This window comes from Convolutriloba macropyga, chromosome 8, assembly GCF_964194025.1.
Source record: "Convolutriloba macropyga chromosome 8, txConMacr16.3, whole genome shotgun sequence".
Taxonomy (NCBI): Eukaryota; Metazoa; Xenacoelomorpha; order Acoela; family Convolutidae; genus Convolutriloba; species Convolutriloba macropyga.
The window spans coordinates 62,877,249-62,902,567 of record NC_134475.1 but is presented as its reverse complement, the minus strand read 5'-3'; the positions used below and the strand labels follow the sequence as shown (position 1 = coordinate 62,902,567).

General features: G+C 34.7%; 2 protein-coding genes across 3 annotated transcripts in view; one reads left to right on the top strand and one right to left on the bottom strand.

Moving 5' to 3' along the window:
- Window positions 1–12,787, top strand: part of LOC142344910 (serine/arginine-rich splicing factor 4-like) — an 87,619-nt gene extending 74,832 nt beyond the window's left edge. For both annotated transcript variants that reach the window (XM_075396969.1, XM_075396968.1), the window contains exons 7-8: window positions 6,643–6,713; window positions 12,170–12,787. In XM_075396969.1, coding sequence (XP_075253084.1) covers window positions 6,643–6,713; window positions 12,170–12,446 — 348 coding nt within the window. In that variant the 3' untranslated portion in view covers window positions 12,447–12,787. The remainder of the gene's footprint in view (window positions 1–6,642; window positions 6,714–12,169) is intronic.
- Window positions 1–25,319, bottom strand: part of LOC142344913 (26S proteasome non-ATPase regulatory subunit 1-like) — a 628,982-nt gene that overhangs the window by 318,724 nt on the left and 284,939 nt on the right. The gene's annotated exons all lie outside the window — the stretch shown is intronic.

The following is a 25,319-nucleotide window of genomic DNA, read 5'->3' as shown; positions in this document are numbered from 1 at the left end:
TTTTTTTAACTGACCGTGGTCTCTGACTTAAATCTTAGGTATCTTCTGGGGGATAGCTAATCGAGCAGACAAGTGTTTTTGCAATTGTTTTTATGTAGAAACCTATTATGGTATAGCTTTCTCTTTATTTTTAAGATAAATTTTACGAATTGACAAGATACGACCCGAAACATTTTGCGCTTTTTCAACATTTTGCGTGATATCTTTTTGACTTCTCTAGGCTAGTTTCTCTCTTCTCTCATTCTGCTAAAAGTGATTTTGAACATCAGTTGCTCAGCAAAGAAATTCAAAATGAAGAGTCAGTATAAAAAATTGAAGTCAGAAGTAGAAACGGGATAAACCCATAAAGCCCAATTTTAGATGCCCGCTATTTGAACGTCGTTCCTATAAGTCTTAGTTACCATCTCTAATGCTTATTGGTATTGATAGTAGCCCCTGTAGCCTCTCTCTAAGAAACAGAAGTACGTTATGTTCAACTACGAAATGCCATCAAAATAAATCGGACTTAAAAAATGTTTTTGTTCAAAAATCTTTTTTTTTCATTATCTTCTATTCTTTCAATCCCAATCACGCTTATTGGAATCAACGGCGGCTATTTTCCGGCAATCTGCCGAGTATGTTTCAAACTAGTGTCTAAGACTGAAATCCATTACCGATAATTCATCAATTAAGCAAGTCAAGAATCTTTTATTCTTTGTACTTAAGTACAATTAACTTTAGTATCGACTTAATGACAAATTTTCCGTGTTTGTCGGGAACCCAGAAATTCTCCTCAAAAAGTTTTGCTGTTGCTGTAAATTATATAGATTTGTCTAATTTGCTGTTATGTAGGTAAGAACTCCATATTTTGGTTATGATTAACATTTTATTTGTACATATTATTAAGCAGCAACTTTTGGCTGAGGTATTTTATTTTTTTTAAAAGTTACATTTTTGCCAAAATCAGGAAATAAAATTTTTATTGATTTTAAATGCTTGATTATTTCATACACAGGTTTTTCCTCCAATGCTTACTCATTGCAAGTTATTTTGTTTTGTTTTTGTCTTGGAATCATAATTGATTTTGTTTTGTCCTGGAGCTAGAAAAAAATGATTTTTTCGAATTGTTAGGGTTAACTTGCCTTCCAGACACTTTGATAAAGCATTAAGGTCATCCGTGTATTATTGTTTTTGAAACTTAACAGCCAGCTAGTAGCACTATCATTTTTTGACACTAATACGAGGTTGTTGATATAAATAAGATCATGCAAGGGACCAATTACTAATCCTTGAGGAACTTCTCAATTTATATCTCTGGGCAATGGAATCTTTGACTGAAAGCAAACAAACTGTTTTCGAGGTTTCGTTCATCTGTTTTGTCCCGCAAACCTTAACTGGAGATTTTTCTCTTTGATCAAATGTGTCGAAAGTTTTTGATGGTCTAGATTAACTTGGCGACTATCTCGAATATCGATATTGGAGTCTAATGTTGACTTTTTGGAGCTTTTTTCTTAGAGTTTCTCGTGATAATTGTGTCGAAAGATTTTGATAAATCTATCAACTTACAATGAGAAAATATATTTTTTGGGAATCGCTTTCCTACAGTTGATCGCTTTCAGCAAACCAAATTTAAAAGTTTGGCACGTCTAACGCATTTGAACTTTTTTGCTCAAAAACGGGATAAGGGTTGCGCTCAGAGGGCATTAATTGGCCGAGAAGTTCTTTTAGAGCCGTACGCATCACTGTTCTCCAATTATTAGATTCAGTAATCTGTTTTGAGACAATTTCGGGATGTGAGTAGCGGTTCTTGTTTTTCAAAAGTTCGACCCCATTCAGTCATCCACCGCACCCTGACTCCCAGTCTATCCTCCAACCTGGCGATTTGGACCCCCATCTCGACCACCTCTCCCCGCAACACTATATCCCATCGCTTAACCCCCCTCCGCTGATTCCCCTAATGCTAGCATCCATTAAGGCCCAGCTGCCTACTACCGAAAACAGCCGGTCGTTCGAGAGCAATTCGCCCGATATTAGTCGATCATGTTTTTAGTAGTCCTTTAACGATATTTGTGTACGCGCTAAAATGATGGCTTTAAATTAGTGGCTTTATTTTTGCACCCGTAAAAGCTTTAGAATGGAACAAGTTGAATATTAAAATCTGACTTTAAAGTCGGGCCTTCAGCAATTGCCAGTTCACCATCTAAAACCTCATTGCTGAATAATTTTAACATTGCGCTATCTAAGTTGAAACATCCAGCTATTTCTGGTGGTGATCTATTGTCTGTGGCATGAATCTTAGGATATTCAAAAGTTTATAAAAATCAGTAGGTACATTTTTGAGTTAATTCTGATGTAATAGTTGGTTTTAGTAGAGCTTTTTCGCGGATTCTTTTGACATTATCACAAAAGTGCTCATCCGTTACGCTTATTACAACTGGTGAATGACGCGTTCCATTTTATTGGGCTTTTCGGACATTTTGATACCATTTTCCTATTTGATTTAAAAGTTTTCCTAAACTTTATATAACGTTCACTGTACGCACGCCTTTCCGAGTGATTTGATGTAAAAAATCAACTTTGATTGTGAAGTGGCAAAAGTGCTAAAATTTGCATTTGTATCATTTCTTTGCAGCTTTGAAGAGAGTTGTTATGTTGTTGATACCGCTCTATAGAGCAAGTTTGAGGCTTGAGAAATTGTAATCGAACAAAGTTTTTTGTTCACGTGCGGCCTTTTCAAGCTGTTTTTTTGTCCTTTTTTGTAAAATTTACTTAAACGGTTTTAGTGGACTAAAGAAATAATGTCAGATAATTTTATTTCTGATTTGGTGGCGTTCTGAAGTTATTCGAATTTAGTGTTTCAGCTATTGAAAAGTTTTACGCTATTCTAGAAGTTTTTAGCCACTTTTTTGTTTGCTTTATTGAGAATTAGTTAGACAATGGTGTTGTCAGGCATTGTTAGTCAACTACCTATCAATTGGGTCTGCTGGAATAAAGCGGTTTTGTTTCGCGAAATGAGACAAAGAATTCAGAAAATTGTAGCTCTTAGTCAATTTCAACTAATTTTTTAGCCTACTATAGTTGCCTATTGTCAAGATTTTTGTTGAATCATTCATGCATTTTTTGAGTGAACTGCGTGACTTAACTTAGCACTTTTTGGACTGAGTTTTCAATCGCGTGCATAGTTTATTGCTTGCTCACTCGTTCCTTCACTCTCTCAAAATGACTTTTCCTTACTCTCAATATGACTTTAAGTTACCTTTAATTTGAGGGGTTAAAGTAAAATCAGGATGTATTAGTCTAATTGAAACTTGTTTGCGGGCAGTATTACGCTGCATAATTTTAAATCAGAGACATCACAAGATGTAGTAGTAGTTGAAAATTAATTGTTACCTATCAGTTCTTTCAGTTTTAAGGAGTGTGAGTGTGATAGGAATTTGTCTTTGAGTCTAAATCAGATTTTATTTGCCAGCTGAGCGCTGAATGACTTTAGTCTGTGATTAATTTGATCGCGCCTGAGTTTTTTCATTGTGAAAGCAGGTCTGATTCTTTAATATGATTTTTTGCACGCTTAATCGGCGGCTGTTTACTACCAGAAACGAGGCAATGTTTCATCTAGCAAATGGTGCGTAATCAAATATGCTGCCTTTCTTATAGCTGCTATTTTGTCACCTGAATGTTGTTATATTACATTTATCTCCTTTTTGGCACTCTACAAATAGTTCTAAATTTTTCGGTGCGCTGTCTGTTTTAAAAATCTTTTTTTATTATTTTAAATGGTTTTTTATTTTTAATGTCAATTAGTAGTCAAATTCGATTTCGCGTAGTGATTCAATTCACGACGAAGTACCAAAGAGCGAATAAGTGAGGGATTTTAAGACTTCTGAATTGAATTTGAAGTTGGAGTGCGAAATGTGTATTTGAACAAATTTTCGGTTTTAGAAAACATATTTTTTTTCACATGTTGCTGCCGCACAGCGATAGCTGAGGCTATTATTGGCTTCCTCTTGGTTTTCACAATCCAAGAAATTGATTGTATTGGTGCTCTGTCTTTGTTTGTTAGATGTTTTTATACCTTTTTTTCATGACTTGAACTTTCAAAACCTGAGAGACAGGTAAAGCTCAGCGGGCATCAAGTTTAATGAGAGGTTCTTAGCTGCGTTTAGTAGTCCTTCAAGTGCTTAGAGTGGCAAAGCTACTGGGAAGGCCGTAATTCAAGGTAAAAAGTTCATTTTAGGAGTTTTTGAGACCAAAATGTTGCAAATTTTTGCATTTTTTTTTTGTTGGACCAGTCTCAAATTGAGGTTCGTAAAAACTTATCAAGGTCTTTTGCAGGAAATAGTTACTTTTATTGACCAATTTTAGCAATTGGTCACGAATTTTAGCAAGATTTTTTTAAAAAATGGCAATTATTTTTAAATTTTTCAAATGTTTTGTCATTTTCTGAGCCAACAAAACTTTTTAAGTTCTGCAGATGGGTTACATGACAGAACACCAGAGACAAAAAATGGTTTTTGAACTTTTTTCGTGAAATTTGGAAACTTTGGTTTTTCCACTTGTCAGTTTTTTTTGAAGCATTTGTCGTTTCTGAGTTCATCTACCTCTAGTGGATAATAATTCTCTTTCAAGGCTTGTACGTGAGTTAATGAGTATATTGAATGTTAATGATTATATCATGTTCGGCCTTCAGGATAAAACCTTCGAGAGTTTTAGCAATGATTATTTTTTCGTTTAGTTTGTTTGATTATTTTGATTCTCACATTTTGAAATTGTCTTTTTGGCTGTGATTGTTCAATTGATCTGATGATCAGGTACATTAGTTCTCAGTTTTTCATTCAGTTCTTTGGATTGTGTTTCAGGAATTGTACTGCTGTGTTTTGTTTCGTCGTCAAGATTTTTGTCACTACCATATGACGTCACAACCACTTCAATCTGCTTTTTTGTTCATTCGTTCATGCAATTTCGACTGAATTGCGTGCTTGACATCATTTTTCTCTCTTAGCAGAGCGAGATTTTTTGATCTCTTTCGATTAACTTTTTGGTCACTTGACTGACTTCACTCTCAAAAACGACTTCCTCACTCTTAAATTTACTTTTCTTTACTTTAATTCGAAGAGATAAGGTCGAGTGAATGTGTGTCACTCTAACTGAAGGTTATTTGAGAGCAGCTAATAGAGGCAGCAATAACTTATACAGATTCCTAATATAAATTTAACATCTCAGCATTTAAAAAAAATTCTTTGCTTGTTTCTGTTACTTTGTTTCTGTTAGTATCTTTTTGAGACTGCGATCTACGAAGCTATTGCGGCTATTCTGGCAATCTACAAGCTGTTTTTTGTTTTTGTGCAGATTTTGATTAGTATTCTTTAAACGACCCTATCACCAAAAAATGTTTTAATGAATTTGTAGTGTTATTTCTAGCCTAACTCGCTAAAAACTTCGAGCACATATTGAGGCCACCCGTAGTAATATAACAACCCCCTTTCAAGGTCAACAAAAGGCAAATGCATAAAGGATGGTAAGAGTAAGGCTTCGCGATTAACATGAAATCAACTAATTAAATAATTAACTAATAAAATTTCGAAAATTTTGTATCGACAACGTCATTAACTCATATTGCTAGCTTTATATTACGGCCCTCCGCTTTTATATATTACAGTCTATATCTCAACTATTTCTACAATCTGTCGGCTATGTGTTGGTGCTGTGAAGAAGCATTTTAAATAATTCAGCTATGAAAAATTTGGAAAATAATGCCGTTATTCATATTGCTTTAATTTTTGGTTGATACTAGCCTTGCGGCACCCTATACTATTTCACTGTGTTGGCTTGTTGATGTTGTGTCCATAATTTGATGTGACCTGTAGTTTTACCTGCAGACGGACTTTCTCCCTTAAGTGTGCAGTTCAAGTTCACCAATATTTCCTTAACATTGTAGGACATTGTGTCTTGTTGTTCTACTCACTCCTTGTGCTGCTACTACCTCTACTATGATCATCCACCTACTCCTGTGTTTCTACTTCGACTACTACTACTACCGTCTACTACTACTATTTGGACACTCAAACACCTCTTTTGGGAGTGCTAGTTCCGTACCACAATCGTGCTATCTTGCTATGTACTAGTGACAAAAGGTCCACTTCTAATGACCTTCCTGTACTGCCTACTGTGGTGATCTAAGATCAGCTTGGTATGATTGGAGGGACTATGTATGTATTGCAGTCAGTCAATGCTAAACGGAGTGAAATGACTTGACTCTCTCAGCGCTGGTTCAAGTTGTCATCGGTGAAACAGTCATCGCGTGAATGGAGATATTTCTGTGTCCTCCCAGTCAGATCTTTAAATGGTGCTTCTTTAATTGCCGCAGCATTCGGACTTTAAATTCTGTGAGTCTGGAAATGGCTAACGGGCCTCAGGATTTTTCCCGCAGGCGAACTATCACCAGCTGTGTTTAATTTCAATTCCATGATGTCTCAAACAAGCAAATTAAAACAGCATTCGATCAAAATTTTTTATATTTGATCGTGTCAATTGACCTGACCTTATGGTGTGACAGCAAAAATCTTCTTGGTCAGTGTGTCTTTTTTAAATCAATTGTTGATTGGTGTGTGGTTTCAATTTAATGTTTGGTCTGCCAATTACATCAATTACTGTCTTTATTTGCAGGAGCTGTTTAACCTGGCCAACAAGTACGGTGATGTCATATCCTGCAAAGTCGACTCTGAAGACAGGACTGCGTAAGTTAAACAAGGTTACCTTGTCTCGGAGTGTAATAATTAATTTTCACTAATTGCTCGAATGAAGTTTGAAACAATTATTGTAAACGTCTTTTTATGCAAAGTTTTTGCTTCACCGTTTTGTTCTAGAACATTCTTTGGATTTCACTTCTCAAGTGACTTTTCAAGCTTGACTTCTTGATTTTTACGTGACCTAAATTGCTCTTACTCAGAGATTATGTCTGTTGCTAAAAGAAAAGCGATTGTAAGATTCGCAATCACAAGACCCTGAAAGCCGGGAATGCCCCCCCCCCCTCTGATTTAAATTGCCCCGCCTGTCGTTCTAGAGCAATTTATCCGACGTTAGTCTAATCGGTTATGTTGTTAACTATTTCCTCAAAAATGAAGTTTGAAGCAATTAGGTGTCGTCGAATTTTATCACGCTTGATACCCCCCTTCATTTTTGCTTGATCTAATTTGCTATCTTTCAGTATTTTAAGCAGCTGAACTCAATTGGCGGCAGTTCACTACTGAAAATCAATTGAAAAGTGGGCCGAAGTTGTCCTTATGTACACCCCCTTTGAATTGAACGTCTTATTTGTTTGGTTTTTCCTTTGTTGTTTTAACAAGCAGTTTTTTATATTACTTGGAAAGTGGCTAGAGCAGTGAATAACAAAATTCAAGGTAATTTCACTTAACTTTTTATTGATAGCCGACACGCGAACGGTTATGATAACAATGATCGTCTCCTCGTGGTTTTCTATAGTTTGCTATTGGTCTTACACTCTATCTACTCGAAAGAATTTAACTTGATGTGAGATTCAATAAAGATTTGACTAATACGGGAAAGTAAGTGGCATGATAACTGCAAATCCGCAAGCTGAGCGTAACCGTTTGGTAGTGATTTTTACAATTCAAAGAATTTGAATTGTATTGGGGCGCTGTCTTTTTTTTAAGATCTGTTCACACATTTTCATGATTTTTGAAGTCAAATTGGAGTAGTGATTTTGGTCACGCCGAAACAGGAAATGGAGCGAAAAAGCGAGTGGTTTTGCGGCGTGAATTTTTTTCGCTCTAATTTTAAAGAGTGAGAAAACGGTGTTTGAACAAAAATTCGGTTTCTCGGTTGTGGTTTTTTGTTCGCATGCGGCAATTTCACCCTGATTTTTACTGTTTTTTCGATTTTTTGGATCGGATTTGTTTCTAAATGGTTTTCCCAATCCATTCACAACTCATTCTAGGCCAAGTTTTTTGTTTGAATTAAATTTTTATTTCTCGCTAGTGGTTTTGTTCGCATGCGGAATTTCGACATCGATTTTCTGTTACTTTCTTATTTTTTTTATAGCTGCGAAGCTGTAAGCTGAGCGAAGCTATATTGCGGTGCTCTTGGTTTTTTTTTTGTTTCGTCGTCTGACGCTTCATTTTCGTTTTACATTTGTTCTAGAACATTCTGTCTCGTCACTGCTTAAATGGCTTTTTCGCGCTTGATTTCACACTTTCTGCGTGACCTAAATTGCGGTTATTCAGAAACAGAATCTGTTCCTAAAACAAATTTGATTGTAAGAAAACAGATTGTATGGTCCGACAGCCGAGTGGTTAAGGCGACTGGCTGTTAATCCGGAGATCGCCGGTTCGAGACTCGACAGGAAAAATTTTTTTGCACCCAAAAACAACCTCCTTTGAAATAAACTTGTAAGTTTTATAGGTGGCGGCGATAACTATTATCAACTCACTTCTGTATCTTTTTCCATCTGTAGTTTACGGCACGCAAGTCTATTTCGCAGCTATTCCGGCAATCTGCCGGCTATGTTTATGTTTTTTTTTTATTAAATGGTTTTCTCAATTCACTCATAGTCCATTCTAGGTCTAGTTTTTCTATTTAGTCAATGAAAATTCTTTGAATTGTACGTCAGGACTTGTCCTGCTATGTTTTTGTTTGTTTTTTCATCTAACGCTCATTTTTCGTATTACACGTCTTCACGCCGCCGCAAACTTCAAAGCAGAAATTTAGTTCAACTTTTCACACCGCTCAGTGACTACTTTTACGTCTGTAACTTCATATGTGGTTCATCAATTTTAATTGAATTGCGTATTGAATATAATATTTGATCATAAATTACATACTTCTAAATGAATTTTGACACCAATACAAGGAGGCTCGTTAATGTGCGTTGACAAATATGTTCCGACCCCCTCAAACAGTTTTGGCTAAATTGTCTGACAAATGCAGCAGGGATGGGAAGAGTTCAAGTAATGCAAGGCAATTTATGCAATGCTTTTTCGTATAAAATTTGATGGAGTTTCAAATAAGGACCAACGTGTATACCAGTGAGGTTAATACCTGAGGGTTTTTCCTATCACTAAAAAGAACATAAAAAGAAGTCAAAAACAAAAACTGGGCCCAGCAGCGCATTTGGTCGGAAAAAATAACATAAGTTAATAACACTCTAAAGCAGACACTTTTCAAATGCAGACCAAACTTTGTCAAACAAAACAAACGATTAAGAAAATAAGATCTAGCTAACTTTCAAAATTAATTCATGTTATGTCTCGAGTAATGTGAGCCATGTTTATTCAAAGAACTTATCACACAAAATATCTGAAAAAATTTATGACCAAATAGCCTCAGTTACACTGAGGCCACAGTTAAGCCAAAGTTAAGTTGCTGGGTAGCGAGACGTTTTAAGAAAGTCGCTTTTCGATGTCTTGTCGCTTAATCAGATGGCTGTAACTTAAATCAAACAACATGAAGAATCAAAAATATCACAGCAGGACCCAAATCACAATAAAAATGACACACTAATGACATGACCATCAAAAATTTTAGGTGGCGAAAGCCTTCAATAGCCAACAAAGCGTTTAACTATAACGGAAAACAAACAAAAAGAATGAATCTGAAGACAAGAACTCCTTTTCACAGAACACCAAAGCGATTACAGCAAACATATCAAAGCAATTACATTTTGCTGAAATTCACACTACATGTACAAAAATCAGAAAAAGAATAGCATCTTTGCGAAACAGAAAAAAAAGACGAAAAAATAGGGTGTTTTCATAAAACTTAAAACGTTTTTAAACCACTATGTAACCAAATAATAGAATCTTTCGAGAAATTAATATTTGGAAAGCAGCGAAATTTTGTTCTAGATGCACTAAGCGACAAAGTGACAAACAACAGCAAGACAATTGAACGATAACAACAAATAAAGTTAAAAATTAAAAATTTGCGTTCGAAAGTAAATGGTGTCACTAACTAACATTAACGATGAACTGAAAAGAAATCGTGAGATGAATGATGACGCATAAGATGGCCAATAAGTCATGTTATTATTGAGACAAGGGTGAAGTGCTTAAGAACACAACAGTTAGGTGCAAAACTTGACCGGTTTCTAATGGACAAACAGTGCCATATTAAAAGAACATTTGATATAAACTTTAATTTGGTCAGAAAGTAGGTAGGACTTGCCAATAATGAGATAATGATACAAGTCGACACTAGAAACATAAGGAGTAAAAATGATAATTTCATCAAGATTTTTGAAAGTGCATAATTACTAGGTCATAAGAACCATGTTTATCCATGTACAGAAATAGATCATTTATTGTCTTGGGAAAGACAGTGAGATCTCTCAGTGAAGAGATTAACTGGTAAGAATTTAAAAGAATTACAAATACAGGCAGTAACCAAAAGTATATATTTTAAAACATGGGTTCAAAGCCAAGAAAAGAGCAACAATACGGGAAACTCTCAATATGTGAAAGCAGTGTCAAAATCATAAAGATCATAGGTCGTTAACAGAAAACGTACTATCTCTATTGATTCTCTATGAAAATTACTGGCTGCCTATTGAGTGATTCAAACAATACCGTCTATGCACCATTAAGGCATATTTATCACCTTCAATCGCGTAAAAAAACATCGACAGAAAACTGGCAAAAATCAAATCGGTTAAATTGCCGCTCGTGAAAAACCGTTCTCCATTGATACCGAAAAATCGTTCAAACATTAATTCTTCACTTCATTTTCAAAATACTCAGTTTTTCGCTGTCTTTTTTCTTTTAGCGTGATTAAGATCACTACTCTAATTAATTGCTCTCAAATGAATTTGAAGCAGGTTTGGTAAATGTGTGGGTCTTTTTATGCAAAACCAGCTTGACCATTTTTAATTTTTCGTAGAAAATTCTTCGCTCTCAGGTGTCTTAATCGATGCGTAGTCTAATTTTTTTTTCAAAATAAATATTTGTTGAAGAATTTAAAAATTTGTTGAAGAATCCAAAATAAAAAGCAATTATGAGCTCTGGGGAATCAGAACAGTTATAGCTTGGTTTTTAAGATGTCAGACTGCCTACCTGGAGGTCGCACCATCTATGGACTGTTTTTTGTACCCATAACCCCTCTAAATTAAATCCCCCATCGCTCGAGAGCAATTAATCCCACCTTAGTCTCTTTATGTTTTGACTTTTCATTGAAATAAAAGAAATCGGAAAAAAATATACAGTTCTAGAAAAGACAGTGCTCAATACAATCCAAGTCCTTTGAGGTGCAGGGTGTCCCAATGAGACAAACAATAGCCTTGTTGCCACTTCCTGGTTATTGAAAAAACGTAACTGTTTCAATTTTTGTGGGGGGGGGGGGGGGTAAAAAATTAATTGAGTTAAAACCCATTTAATTAATTAAACAAAATAAATCGGCAGAAGAGTAGTTTCAAATCATTTTATCAGAAATTTGAGGCTCAACTAGCCGTATTTGCACTTTCTGAAGATTGCGTGATTAGGTTTTAAGGAAGTTCTCTTCAGATTTAACAGCAATTGTTAGCTAAAATAACTGATTTAATGCTTGTTTTTTTGACAAAAGCGTAATTTGTCAAAAAAGCACTATTTGTTTGCAACAAGACAGCAAATCAATTGGGCTCAACAACTCTGTCAAAATTAAGAAATGAATGAGATAACATCGTTGAGCATATTTGAACTAGTTTGGATAAATAAAAAAAGTTTCAAAAAATGTTCACAAAGAATTTAATCCTCGATAATTCCTCAAAAACCACAGCCGGTTAGTTTTGTTTTTCGTTCGTTCTGCGCCACTTGTTATAATGAGAAGAGCAATCGTAAAATGCAAAGGTCACATCTTTTACTCAATGAAGTCTTAATGCAAACTGTAGCTGTTGATGGAACCAGTGAACTTACCTACCTTTTGGGCTCGGTTACGTGAGGGTTTGAATACTTCGATATTTTGAAATCAGTAAAAAGAAAATTGGATGCTTAAATATTTTTTCGCCAGATTTTGAGACCTTATTAGATCAATTGCTTAGCAAGAATTGTTGCAATTAAATGAAAATTTGGGTCTGCTGCAATTTTATATTTCAAGTTGTAACAAATCTTCGGGAAATTATAAAATTAAAAAGAAAAGTAGCGCTTATGTCCTTGTCTTCAAAAAGGCTTAAAACTGTTCTGTTTCGACGTAGTAAATGAAACTTTAGGGTTGTGGGATTTCGAAATGAGACGAGCCTCTCAAGGGCGGTCGAAAAATTGGACGGGTATTCCCTCAACGACCGCAAGCTGAGCTGTGACATGAGATCATCGCGAAGTCAAAAGAAGCGTCAAGATTCCTCTTCAAGGTCGAGATCGAGGTCAAGATCACGAAATGGACGAAAACATGAGCATAACAGAGAGAAAGAGCGCGAACGATCGAGGTCATTCTCGTCGCCAAGAAGCTCCCCAGGGCGTAGATCAAGTTCCTCAAACAGTGGGAAATAAAAGTAAAAAAACATACTAGATATAAACAAAACTAATTAATAATAAACCTGATGGATACCTTGTATCTACCCGCCGCAATTCTTATCGTTTGTGATTGAAGCTGAGATCATACGAACTTAAAATTGTTAGATCAAAAATGTAAATTTTTCAGAAGTCACATTGAATGTGAAAGTCTGAGTTTCCTATTCTGTTATAATCTGTTAAGTTTGTCTATCGTGTGATCAGTAATTTATTTATTGCAAATGCCGAGCAATTTGCATGTTCATATTCTCGTTTCTAGTATTAGCTACCCTTTGTTTAACATATGATTATTCTATTGCTAATTTATGATACGCTGTTTATCTTTTTCAATATTGTAGAATCGTCATCATTGCTGGATCTTGATAATTTTGGATCTCCATTCTTGGACCAGAAGGCATATCTCTTCCCGGATTTCCGTAAATATCATTCAGTCATTATCAGCGCTGATTCATAACACTGTCAGAAAAAGTTTTCACTTCCTGTGCTGAATCAGCGAAAATTATGAAATGGGTTGAGAATCAGAATTCGGAATTTAGGATCTCGTATAGTAACGCTTGTTGGGTAGAATTAAGAAACAGCAAGAGAACCATTTTACATGAACAACTTGATACGTGTAGGGGGCGCAGTTGAAACGAAGCCCTATTCTAATCAAGGTACCAAAACCAGTTACCTTTAATGTGTTAAAACATAAATATTAGTCGCTCGAGGTACCTGGTGACATAACGTTGCACGAGGGTCTTGCCGAGCAGAAATCAGAATTGGAGATTTCGTTTTTTTACTCATTCAGGGTACAACTCACAATGCATATTTATAGACAGACTGGTCATATTAGCGGTAGCCATACGTGACATACATTATTACAGCTGAGCAAGGCTATATGGCGGTACTTTTTGATAGTTCGAAGAATTTGATTTGTATTGGGGGCTTTTGTTTTAAGATTTGCTCCCAAATTTTTATCGGTTTTTCATGTCAATTGAAGTTAAATTAGAGCCGGCGATTTTTGCCCCGCGAAGTAGCAAAGCAGGCGAGGGTCAAGTGATTAGTTAAAGACGTGAAATATTTTCAAAGTTGGCTTCAAGTCAAGTGAGAAACTTGTTCAGGTCGTGTTAATAAGATTTGTTCCGGGCGTGTTAATAAGACTTATTAATTTCTACAAATTGGTATGTGCCCAAATAGATGGACTCAAAAAGGTTAGTCACCAGTGAGATTCAGGTCCGGAACGGAAAGTAGCAAGGCTGACCCTGGAAAGGACCGACTTAATCATATAGAATGATCTTCGAACAGAAATTACAGTTCATGGATTTATTTTTGTGCCGCACAAAAATTCAACTTAGACAATTTCGACTAATTTTCATTGAGAAAACCGTCAAAATTAAGAAAAACGCAGTTTTTGCAAAATCAAATTGACTGGGGACTTGCTGAATAAAAGCCGCTGATTTCAGTAACATAGCAGCTTTCAATTATTTTCTCGTCCATTATCCAAAATATGGGTATGATCCACATAAAGAAAAAATTGGGCCAGATAGAGAAGAGCAAAGAAAAGGTATACGCCAGAGCTAACGGATGGAAACAGGTAGCTCAATTTTGTTTTCTTTTTTTATGATTTTTGATCGGTAATTGAAAATTTTTCAACCTATAAAACAAGGAGGCTCGGTAATGTGCGTACGCACAATGTTCCGACCCCGCTCATCCACATTCTTGACTGATTTGGCTACCAAATGATGAAGAGATGGAAACCTTTCAAAAACGTACATATCGTTCAATAAACAACCAATGAATACAATAATGCCACGCTAGAGGGCTGATGAAAGTTGTTGACAATAGGACTACTAAAAGGACAATAATAAAAATCAAACAACAAACATTATTTACGACCAAAACTCTAATAAAATCTATAATAAAAAATAACCAAATCTATAAGAACCAAATCTAGAGGGCCGATGAAAGTTGTTGAAATTAGGACTACCAGAAAGGACAATAATAAAAATCAAAAAGCAATTATTATTTACGACCAAAACTCTAATAAAATATAAAATAAGATATAACCAAATCTATAATAAACAAAATCAAACTCGCATCAGATAAACAGCAAAACAATTTAACCGACACTTCATTAGAAAAGATATGGGACCTGTCTCCAATGCGACTAGTAACAGGTAGCCAAAAAGAGTAAATAGGTGCGAAGTTTTTCCTTTTTGAAATTAATGAATTTCACAGTTATTATTGTCGTTAGATATCAACTGAAACAACTAAAATGTTCAATTATATCTACATAGGAAGCAATTGAGACTTGTCATTATGCAATGTTTGATGGCGCAATATTTTAGAGCCAATGGGACCAACGGTTATTGTTATAGCTTTAAAAAGAAACCTAAATTCCTTTGAAATGTACAAATAAATAAAAATCTAACATTTTATGAAATCTCGTAGTAACAATAGTAACAAAACCGAGAAACAAATGTTTGAAGCTAAAACCGTTATAATTTATAACTCACTGGAAACGGGTTGTGACCTATGTTTACAGAGACGAGCTACAAATCGATCGAAAACTATTTAAAAAGTACAATGCTCAAAAACCCAAAACTTTTTTTTTGAAAACAGATATTTTCAAATGTCAAAACAGTCTTAGGATTAGGCCAAAAAACGAAGGATTAAATTTCAAAACCTCAGGAAACCAATTAGACCGGTTAATAATGAGACAAAATCACGAGCCCACAAAAAAATTAAAATCAAGAAGAAGCCAAAACTTCAAACTATTTTACAACATGACACTGTTTAAGGCACTTTAATTATCAGATGTTACCTCTAAGAACTGTAAATCGTCATTTTTCAACTTAATATCAACGAGTCTCCCTTATAAAACGACTACTTAGACATGCCAACAAAAACAAACCCAAAAATTGAACAGTACAAAAATCTCGAAGTTTTTTTTATGAAACTATATGGTCGAAGCAATTAGTCACAACGTACAACACAGCGCAGAGAAAAACTTTTGAATTAACAAAAGTAATTAAGACTCCCAATGAGTGAGATTTTGTTACATGGTGTCGAAAATAAAAGCAAAAAAGACATATGGAACAATTTTTTTTTAATTTTATTTCAAATTCGTTAAAGCAATAAACAGCTATAAACTGAACCATCTAACTCGATTGAGTTTTACGTCTTAGAGAAGCAAGTATTATCTATCGTTATCGGGTATTTGGCGAACAACAACGAACAAAATACAAACTCAGGCAAAATCAGAACCCAAGAACTTTTGCGAGATAACTGTGTCTCAGCCCAAAAGGCAATTCAACAAAAACGATTAACATATCCAGATAGCCTTTTTACAACGTTGAGCACATTTTCTACAAGGTTTTTTTTTAATAGAGTTGTCAATTATTTGACACTTTGACAAGGAAATAAAAAGAACTTATAAAATATGCAATTATGATTTAAAAAAATAAAAGAAAAATTGAAAAAGCGTACTACCAAATTAAAGAAACCATAAGTTGAAAGTAAAATCGTTACATTATTTATTAGTCACAGGAAAACTGTTTCCGTCTGTTGTTACTGAGACAGCGCCCGAAGTTGAGAAAAATAAGAAAAAATAGTGGCAACGTTTGAAAGCTCACCGATCTTTTCTCAAAAAAATATATTCAAAGTCTTAACAGACAACAACCCAAAAAAAAGTTTAGGTTCTTTTATATCTTCTCGAAATTAACTGGATCTATGATTGGGGACGGTGAATCATTGAACTACAAAAATCATAAGAAATGAAAACAAACCGTAAGAGGTCCAAAAAAATTTTACGAAAACAATTGGTCAGAGCCATAAAAACCGTGAGCTTAATTCTGAAACAATAATATAATCTCATTGCTAAACGTTTTTTGTAAACAATATCTGTCATTAATTGAGCCCTGATTAGAAATTTTTGTCCGTAATTTAATTGAAAAACATTTACGTAGCGGAAACTTTTTTACAAAAAAATGTGCCGCAATAAAATCTAAAAAAATTTTATCATAAGGATTCATGGTCAGATCAAGATCAGCCCAGATATTGCTGAGCGTCTAACAAAACACTCCATTTTTGAAACATTTGCAAAATGGATCATTTCTAAACAAAATTTTCTAGTTCTTCAAAAATAAAAAATGGATTTTGTTGAATTATGGACTTTAAATTTCCAAAATTTGGCAAAATTATAATTCCAGAAAACTCTCAATACCAGAGGGAGTACAAGTAGCTCTTTTTTGAGATTAGAAAGAATATGGCCGCAGTTTAAAGGTGTGTACATCCAGCAGAATTAGAGCATGTGGGCTAAAAAAAGCCATTAGCATTATTTTAGCCAAAAAAAACTCGATTCCAACAATTCCGCAGCCCTCTTCTTTCTTTAGAGATATAATCAATTACACTAAAATTAACAATTTTAAAATAATTTAGCAATATTGACAAAAGTTTGGTCAAAATTAACAAAAATTTGTTCAAAAGTGTGAAAAAAACAGCTGAATTACGTCTAATATTCACAAAATTTTAGACCTCGATAACTGCCAATAAAAAGCAAAAATTGGAAAAATCTTTTTAATTCCATATTATACGCTGGACGGGCTTTCTAATGATACCACTGACAACTCTCTTCGATGAATGTATCGATCGGGCAAAATTGACTGAACAAAAAAAACCCATTTGAGTATATATAGTTCCTCCCCCCTCAGAGAGGGGTAGGAACAAGAAATGATAGATAGATGTTGATACAGATAACAATCGCAAATCTGAAAAGTAAATCGAAAATTTTTTGTGAAATCGTCAGAAGATAGCGTCATCACCTCGTGCATTATTTTTCACCAGACAGGAACTGTGACATTCATTGAGTTTCAAAGTTTAAACTTGTAAATTTTTTTCCGGAAACTCGAAAAATGCTGAATCTGATTTAGCTTTCAAGGAAGAAGACTGTAATTGAGAAAATTTAGTGCTGATAAGTGCCCTTCCGATTTTTTTCCGATTTTCCAGTATTCTCTATGTCGCTACATCTATTCATCATTCTTTCATTGAATTATATTTCCTTACCAAATTGAAAAAAAAGGTGGAAGGAACTTATCTCTGCATGAAATTCTCACGGTTCCACCAAAGTTGATTATAGACAACGTTTGATGCATGTGACAAATTTACTTTAGAAAAACAAATGAACACAGAAATTAAACAAATTTCTAGGAGCAATTATTTTTTAAGTGTTTTATTCTGTTATGGCATCAGCAGATCGCACAACATAACAATGACACATTATTGGCCTATCATTATTTCGCATCGGTCAATTACTGCACCCCTGCTTCATTTCAATTTCGTTTGTGTTTTGGCGGCATTCAAGCAATCTGACAGTCAAGCCAGCCGAAGTTTTAAAAAGAAAGTAAATGAGAGGTATGGTTGTGGACAGCGGTCAGGTCTTGAAACCACTAGAACTTTTAAATTTAATTTAGTTCAGTTTCTTTGGTGCATAGGAATAGATTATAAATGCCAAAAACTGCGCATGCTTGGTTGTTAAGGTTATCAATGCAATGTTTCAGAAAAATTAGAATGCTATTAATTACCATTCGGCTTGTTTCTACGTCTGCTCACTTTTATTTTGGCTTACTTTGCGTTCCCCTTGCGTTTTGTCAATTTTGTGCATTCCTGATTAACAGTAGCTCTTCACGAGCAATAAAAGTTACCGTTCAAAACAAGGAAGATCAGCAATGTTCGTTTAATCGCTCTTGACTGAAGTTCATGGCAATTATTGTAAATGTGTGTGTCTTCTCTTAAGCATAATTTTCCCTGGACGGTTTCGACTTTTCGAGCGACTTTTACGCCCTTTACTTTTGCGTTCCGCGTGATCTAAAATTCTCCCTCAGTCACTATTTCAAGCAGCTGAACTCAATTGGCGGCAATTTAATACTAAAAGTCAAATGAAAAGTGCACCAAAATTTGTGCCATTTTTCACTTTAATTCTTATTAGCGATATATCTTAACCTCTAATGTTGTTATTTGAAGCCCACTATTGAACTTCTTAGTCCCATTTAGACTCCCCATCACCTCCCCCCCCCCCCAATTGAAGCAGGTTGCAATTGATTAGAGCTCCCGCTAGGCATTCGAGAGCAATCCTTCCGACGTTAAGTCGGTTATGTTTGCAATTAACGTTCCGACCCCGCTCATCTACATTTTATTTGAAATTATTCCGACAGATGAAGAGATAGGAAGCTTTCAATGAACTATAATTTTCTCAAAAATTATTTGGCGTATGAATAAAAATAATATCTGTAAATTCAAACCATTAAAAGATTTAGACATGGCAGTTAGAAAGTGTAGTTAATACATGTTATTAAGATGACTACAAGACAAAGAAAACAAAAATTAAATTACTAAACTACACATTAATTATGACCAAAATTCAATGTATATATTTTTAAAAACTTCGAACAAAAATAAATTAGCATCTTATTAAAACTAATTTGAACAAAATAACTTCTAATTTAGTCAAAAATATATAATACCTGCTCTTAATCAGACTAGGTAACATGTAGACAAAAAGGAGTAATAAGTGAAAAAATTTAAAAGAATTTTAAGATCAATAAAACCATTAGCTTTCAGCTGAACTAATTAAGTTGGCTCTTTTATGCTCCAGAATAAGTCATTGAGACCTTTCAAAAAGCCAGATTATCTCTTACGACTAATAAGTGGAAATAAAATATCCAAAAGGTTCATAAAATCCAAAGGTTCAATGAAAATTCGCTAAAAAGCAGTGTCCAATTCATTAAAATTCTGAGCTTTTGTTTAAACTAGATTTACACATGCATACTTGAACCTACATTCAATGCCAAATGTATTTGTTTTTTCTATCGTGAGAAAACACCCAAGATTAAAATCAAATACGCGCAAGAATTCCTAAAACACAAAGTTTTTAAGATAGCTCTCGTAAAATCAAAATTAGAAACCCAATACTTTGAGCAAACAACAGCTATATAAAAGAAATATATTGTCAGTTGATAAAAAGACGGGAGCAACTATCTTCAGAACATAATTAAAATTAAAAGTTATAAATGCTTACAACTGTTATTTCGAAATATTTAAAAAAAAATTAGTGTTGGTGGATTTCGAAATGAGTCGGGTCTCTCCAGATGGGATCTCTCGAAAAATAAGATGGGTACTCCCTGAAAATATGGTTATAATCCAAACCGTAAATAATAAAATGGGCCGACAGAGAAGAACATATAATAGATATACGCCTGAGATAACTGATGGAAATAGGAGATAGTCTATAGCTCAATTTTGCCTTTTTTGATGATTTTCGAAACCTAATTTTTATATCTTACATAATTTTGTCTTTTTTGATGATTATTGAACCCTAATGTTTATATCTTACATAAGTTTTTTTGTTTCTCCATAGTAAAGCAGAAAGCTGTCATAACTAAGCAAATTTTATAAGATTACAAAACAACAAAAAATATAGGAAAAAAGAAAAAGAAATCACTTAATTTTTGCGAGAAAACGGTGTCGACGCGATCAAAACCGAAACTTGTTCACTCAAAACCCAAGATATGTTCAATTGCGTATTCTTTCAATGCCTTTGTTGTAAAAATTGTTCAGTCATTCACGTAAAAATGTGACGAAGCATAAAAGGAGAACGTAAAAAAAGCAAATAAACAGGACAAATGTATAAAGATTGAAAAAAAAGAAAAGAAGAAAATTTACTTCATTAGAAAAATGATGCAACCTCATTGATTGCACTGAGCTAGAAACTGACTAAACTAATATAAAAAAATTGCAGAAGCTCAAGAAAATCAGTATTTTTCATTTTCAAAACAATTAATTATTAACATTAAGCTTTCAACTATTAACTCTGATTAGGTTTAGATTTAATTCTGCAGGACGCACATTGGAGAATTCATCATTGAGACTGAGTTTTAGTAATAGGAAATGACAACAAATTTTTACGCAAAAAAAGTGTTGAAGCCATGTAAATTTTGAGTTTTTAAGCAAATTTTTTGAGTGTCTATTGTGCCTCATTTAACCATAAAGAGCGTTTTTAGGAAATTATTGAGCAATAATATTGTATATTTCCGGTGTGTATTTTTATAATTAACGTAAACGAAAAAAGTGAAAAATTTCAAAAAATAATGAAATAAAAACAGCGTCCTATAAATTTTGAGCCTGTTGTTGGATAAAAACTAGCCCTGATTTTGCTGTTGTCCCTTTAAAAGATTTAATGGTTCCAATTGTCAGTGAAATACATATTTCCAGGAAAAAAAATTATGTCAAAATAATTGAAGAAAATTTGATATTTATGGACTTAATTTGGAAAAAAAATGCTGGCAAATTTTTAATTTCAGAACAGTCACAAAAGTAAAAGAAGCTGTTTTGTCGTTTTAGAAGATTGCATCAATACATTTTAGGATTGTACTTCTGGAAAATTTTGGGAAAAAAGAACAAATTATGAAAAATTTTCGATAAAATTAATGAGCAAAACTGACAAATAATTGAACAAAAATATAGAAATTGTAAACAAAAACTACGGAAAGCCGTTGAATGTCCACAAAACTTGAAACCTCGATATATTTTAATTCTATATTGTATGCTGGACGGCTTTCTAATGATACCACACATCTCTCTCCGATGAAGGTTTCGATTGGCGAAAATTTGCATAACAAAACACCCATTTGAGTCTATATTCCTCCCCCAACAAGGTGGGTCGGAACAGTAAGGAAGCACACTGACCACATAAACGTTGTTGAATGGCTCACTGCGTATAAGCCTGTGGTAGTGACTCCTAAGTTATCAGTTGAATACAAAGATATATGCATGTGTTCGGCACTTTAATAGTTCTTGCAGAAACCTGAATTCAATTTTCTGTTAATTTGTTAACGATTGAAGCTCATAATAGTTATTTGTATAGAAAACAGCCATTTTGTTTTTTTTGTGTCATCAAGTCGAGAATATTTTAAGAAGCACCAATGGGCAACAAATTTGCTTCCTCCTTAAAATCGTCTCGTTATGATTGACGTCAGTCGATTGATTGCAAGTTGAGTTGTATAGCTGATTCTTTAACTTCGTTGTGTTTCTCCTCCTCGCCCGGGCCAAGAATTTCCCCAAAAAACGGGGAAAAGAGTGTAAAAAGCGTATAAATAAACAATTACACCCTCATATCTCCGCTTATTTAAGGGTGGAAGAGTGAAATTACAAGAGTGCAATTTTAAAAAGGTGGAAGGAGGTAATGAGGATTGCTCCCCCATCTTCCCCCTGTCGAACATGTTGCTTTAATTGTCTGCATTAATCATTGCGCCAACTAATACTAGGATCATATGTGTTACTTTGGTTATATTGGTAATTGTGCAAAAGTGTAATTTTTTATCAGTTCACCCTAAATTAACTTCTTTGCAAAGAGTGTAAAAAGAGTGGAGAAAAGAGTGTAAGTACAGGCTACTCGAAAAAAAGATTCCTAGTAAAAAATATTTCCTTACAATTGTATATATGCCCAGAATGAGAACAAGAATTATATCGCTCTATTTTTAATTTCCATAAACAACTTCCATAAACAACTTCTCCATAAACAACTTCTCCACATACATTGGATTTCCTGTGACGTATTATCAGCAAAATACGTTTGTTCTTTTCCATAAAGAACTTCTCCGCATATATTGGATTTCCTGTGACGTATTATCAGCAAAATACGTTTGTTCTTTCTCACAAAAAATTGGTAGCAGTGTCTGGATTTTAGAGAAATAGCAAGTTTATAGCAGCTGGATTGGGCAATATACTGAAATTTTGCAACCTTGAAGAAACATTAAGGTTCTTTTTTCCGTGGATTCCGTTCATAGAGTTGAAATTATAAATTGAAGGTACTCTGTTCCGCAACTGGTGTTTTTGATAACAACACCTTAAAAATTATGACTTGTTATAAAGTGCACAATTGTGTAACAAAAACCATGTGAGCTTGGGGAAGTTAGATCTATATTCCCAGAAACCCGGGGTCGAAACAGAAAAAAAATGTTATGGGAAATTTTTGTCCACGCTGTATGGAGAGATTGCAAGACGACAACAAACGCGGATAACGTTGTTGTCGTTGTAAAAAGAATGGGAGAGGATGAGACGACCATTATTTTGATGCATTTGCTGGGTAAGCCAGTCCGTAGACTTGATATTCAGTCTTCTGAATTTGCGGATTCCTTAGGGTTCCTGTTTTCCGGCCGAAAAAAATGTTGTATGATGTCTTAAATGATTGCTCTACTCGACCAGAGAGTTGATGGCAATTATTGAGGACAATATCACATTTTTTTTATTGGTCTATGAGCTGAGCTGTTTCTTTTCTCTTCCCGTTGACAAATGCTCAGTTGGTTTCAATGAAAGACTTGCTGATTTACCAATCTGTTGTTGCTGAACAGATTGTTTATGTAAATTGTGTTCCATCCACTTAGATTGTTTTTGTGGTCGTTCAATTTAATGTCGCTCACTGAATAGCTTATGGCAATGATCTTGATTGTTATAGCCGTAGAATTGATCTTCTTGTTTGTAGTTGAAGAAAAACGGCGGATGGAGGAACCAAATTTGTCCGTATTGGCTGATTGTTATTGGCTGTTTGCTGAAATTTTTTATAATTTGTTTAGGTGCTTCTTTGTTTGACACCGTATTGTTGACGGGAAGGAGGAGCAGTTGTTGCAAACTTCTTGATTTTTGACCGAGATGGTAGTATTTCGCCTCAAGGGATGCGTCTGAATGGCTGCTCTGAAGAAGGGACTCTGGTTAGCGGAAATTGTCCTCCCCAAAGTGTTTAACTCACATGCGACAGCTAATGCGCTGCTGATGAGGTAGATTTTGGTTGTCAATGCCGTAAATTTGATCTTTGGAAGAGTTTTGTTGCTGATTTTTTGGAAACAAAGTTTTCGGTGACACTGTTTGGGAATTGGTCTTGGGGTTCAATTTGTGTTTTAGATATTGAGAAGCGTTTTCACGTAAAGAGATTTTGGTTAAACAACTCCGGAGCGCTCTTTGTCTGAAACTACTTTTGACTATGGCTTTTGATAATTGATTGAGTAATCAGAAACAGGTTATGACTGAATGCGATTTTTGGTTGATATTCCTGTCAATCGTGCTTTTAGTTGTTAAGTGAATAAATTGACGTAGGCGCAAACTGTTATTAGTCGATGCATTGATGACTTTATGTTGATAAAATCCAAAACTATGTCGTTTTGATAATGAAGCTGCATTACTAGCGATAGTTTAGTTGATCAGTTTACTTTATCCAATGATTCTGTTGAGACGTTAGAGAGCGGTGTAACATCCTATGATGGCCAATAGTTTTGACGTGACCGATTCCTTCCTCTCCTTGATAATTTGAAAAATTGTTAGCAAAACGTCTCAGCGATGAACACTCAGCTTCATTTTCCTCTGTTTGTGTCCATTTTCAATTTTGTCAGGAAACGATGCTATAGTTTTTTGCCAATCGGTTAGTCCAGAAGGTTTTTGAATTTCTTGGAACAACTTGAATCCAGTTCAGGGTCATTTGTGAGTTCGTCAACTCAAAATCTTTGATTTTTTGAGAAACACTGCTGTCCTTGAAGGCTTCTGTCACTGTTTCAGCCAAATATTCTCCTAGAATTCCTGCACCAAGTTCTAAACATGGAACACACAACGTTTCGATTGCAGCATCGCGTGTTTTTTCTGTTTGCATCATAGTGTGTACTCGGTCCTTCACTTACATTCGTGAGCAGACAACTGCTCTATATCCTGAAGTCGAAGCGTCAAAAAAATTTGAAACTCCAGAGATTAGGTATAAGGTGTTTCAAGAGTTGCTTGTTATTCAAGTGAAATTTTCTCAAGCACTCGTTGTTCAAGTTTGATCTTCTCAAGTTCAGTCGCGTCGGTTGATACCGAAGTCGTGAGTGCTGTTCCTGAATGTTCAACCAGGATGCTTTGTCACAAGTAACTTGTCCTTACAAAGAACTTGCAATAATTAATTCAACAGAATTGCTGTTGATGACAGTCTTGCGAGTTGCCACTAAGTTTTCCCCTTGGTGTTGAGGATAGTCGCCGAGACAAAATGTGAAACTGAAATGATCTTAAACTAGGCTCCACTTTAATGCAAGGGCTTTAATTGTGTAATCTTCGTTTTTGATGATAATTATGATTTAATTTTGCAAAAATTAGAACGCAATTGTCCAAGAGTTGAAAAAACGCTTGAACTGTTTTTTCTTATGTTAAAAAAATTGTTTTCAGTGTGGAAATGACTTTTCCTGCAATTGAGTGGCTTGCTGTACATCTGAGGCTCCTGACTACAAATCTTCAACACAATTGTTGATACCAATGTTATATCGAATTTTGTTGTCTCAACCGTTTGCTATAACTTTCAGGTGCCAGAATGACTGAATCAAAGATGATGCTAATCAGAAGGCCATTTTTGTCATTCTCCACAATTTCGCCTCTGATTGTTTGTAACCATACAGTGTAGAAATACTTGAATTCGTCGTTGAGTTGAATTTATTGGCATATCCTGGCAATGTCTATTGACGGTGCTGCATGAGGAAATTGAGAATCAGCAACAATTCGGAGTATATCTACTTGAAGCTAGGTTCGACCGTTGAAAGAGACTCCACGGGTTTACATAGCCGGGGCATCGAATCTGACTGAGTTCAGTTGTTCTGTGGGCATCCATAATGACACAATGAATGGGCAAGTAGTAGTCATTTGTTGTAAGAAGCTGGATTTTGTTTCTGGAAGCTTCTTCCAAATGTCAAATTTGATTGAATTTGTGAATGAACTGGCTACATCTGTTGTATTTGTTGGGTGTTTCTTCAATCAGAAGAAGAAGCTTTCTAGTCTTCTTTTTTCTTGCTGGTACTTGTCACCCAGGGT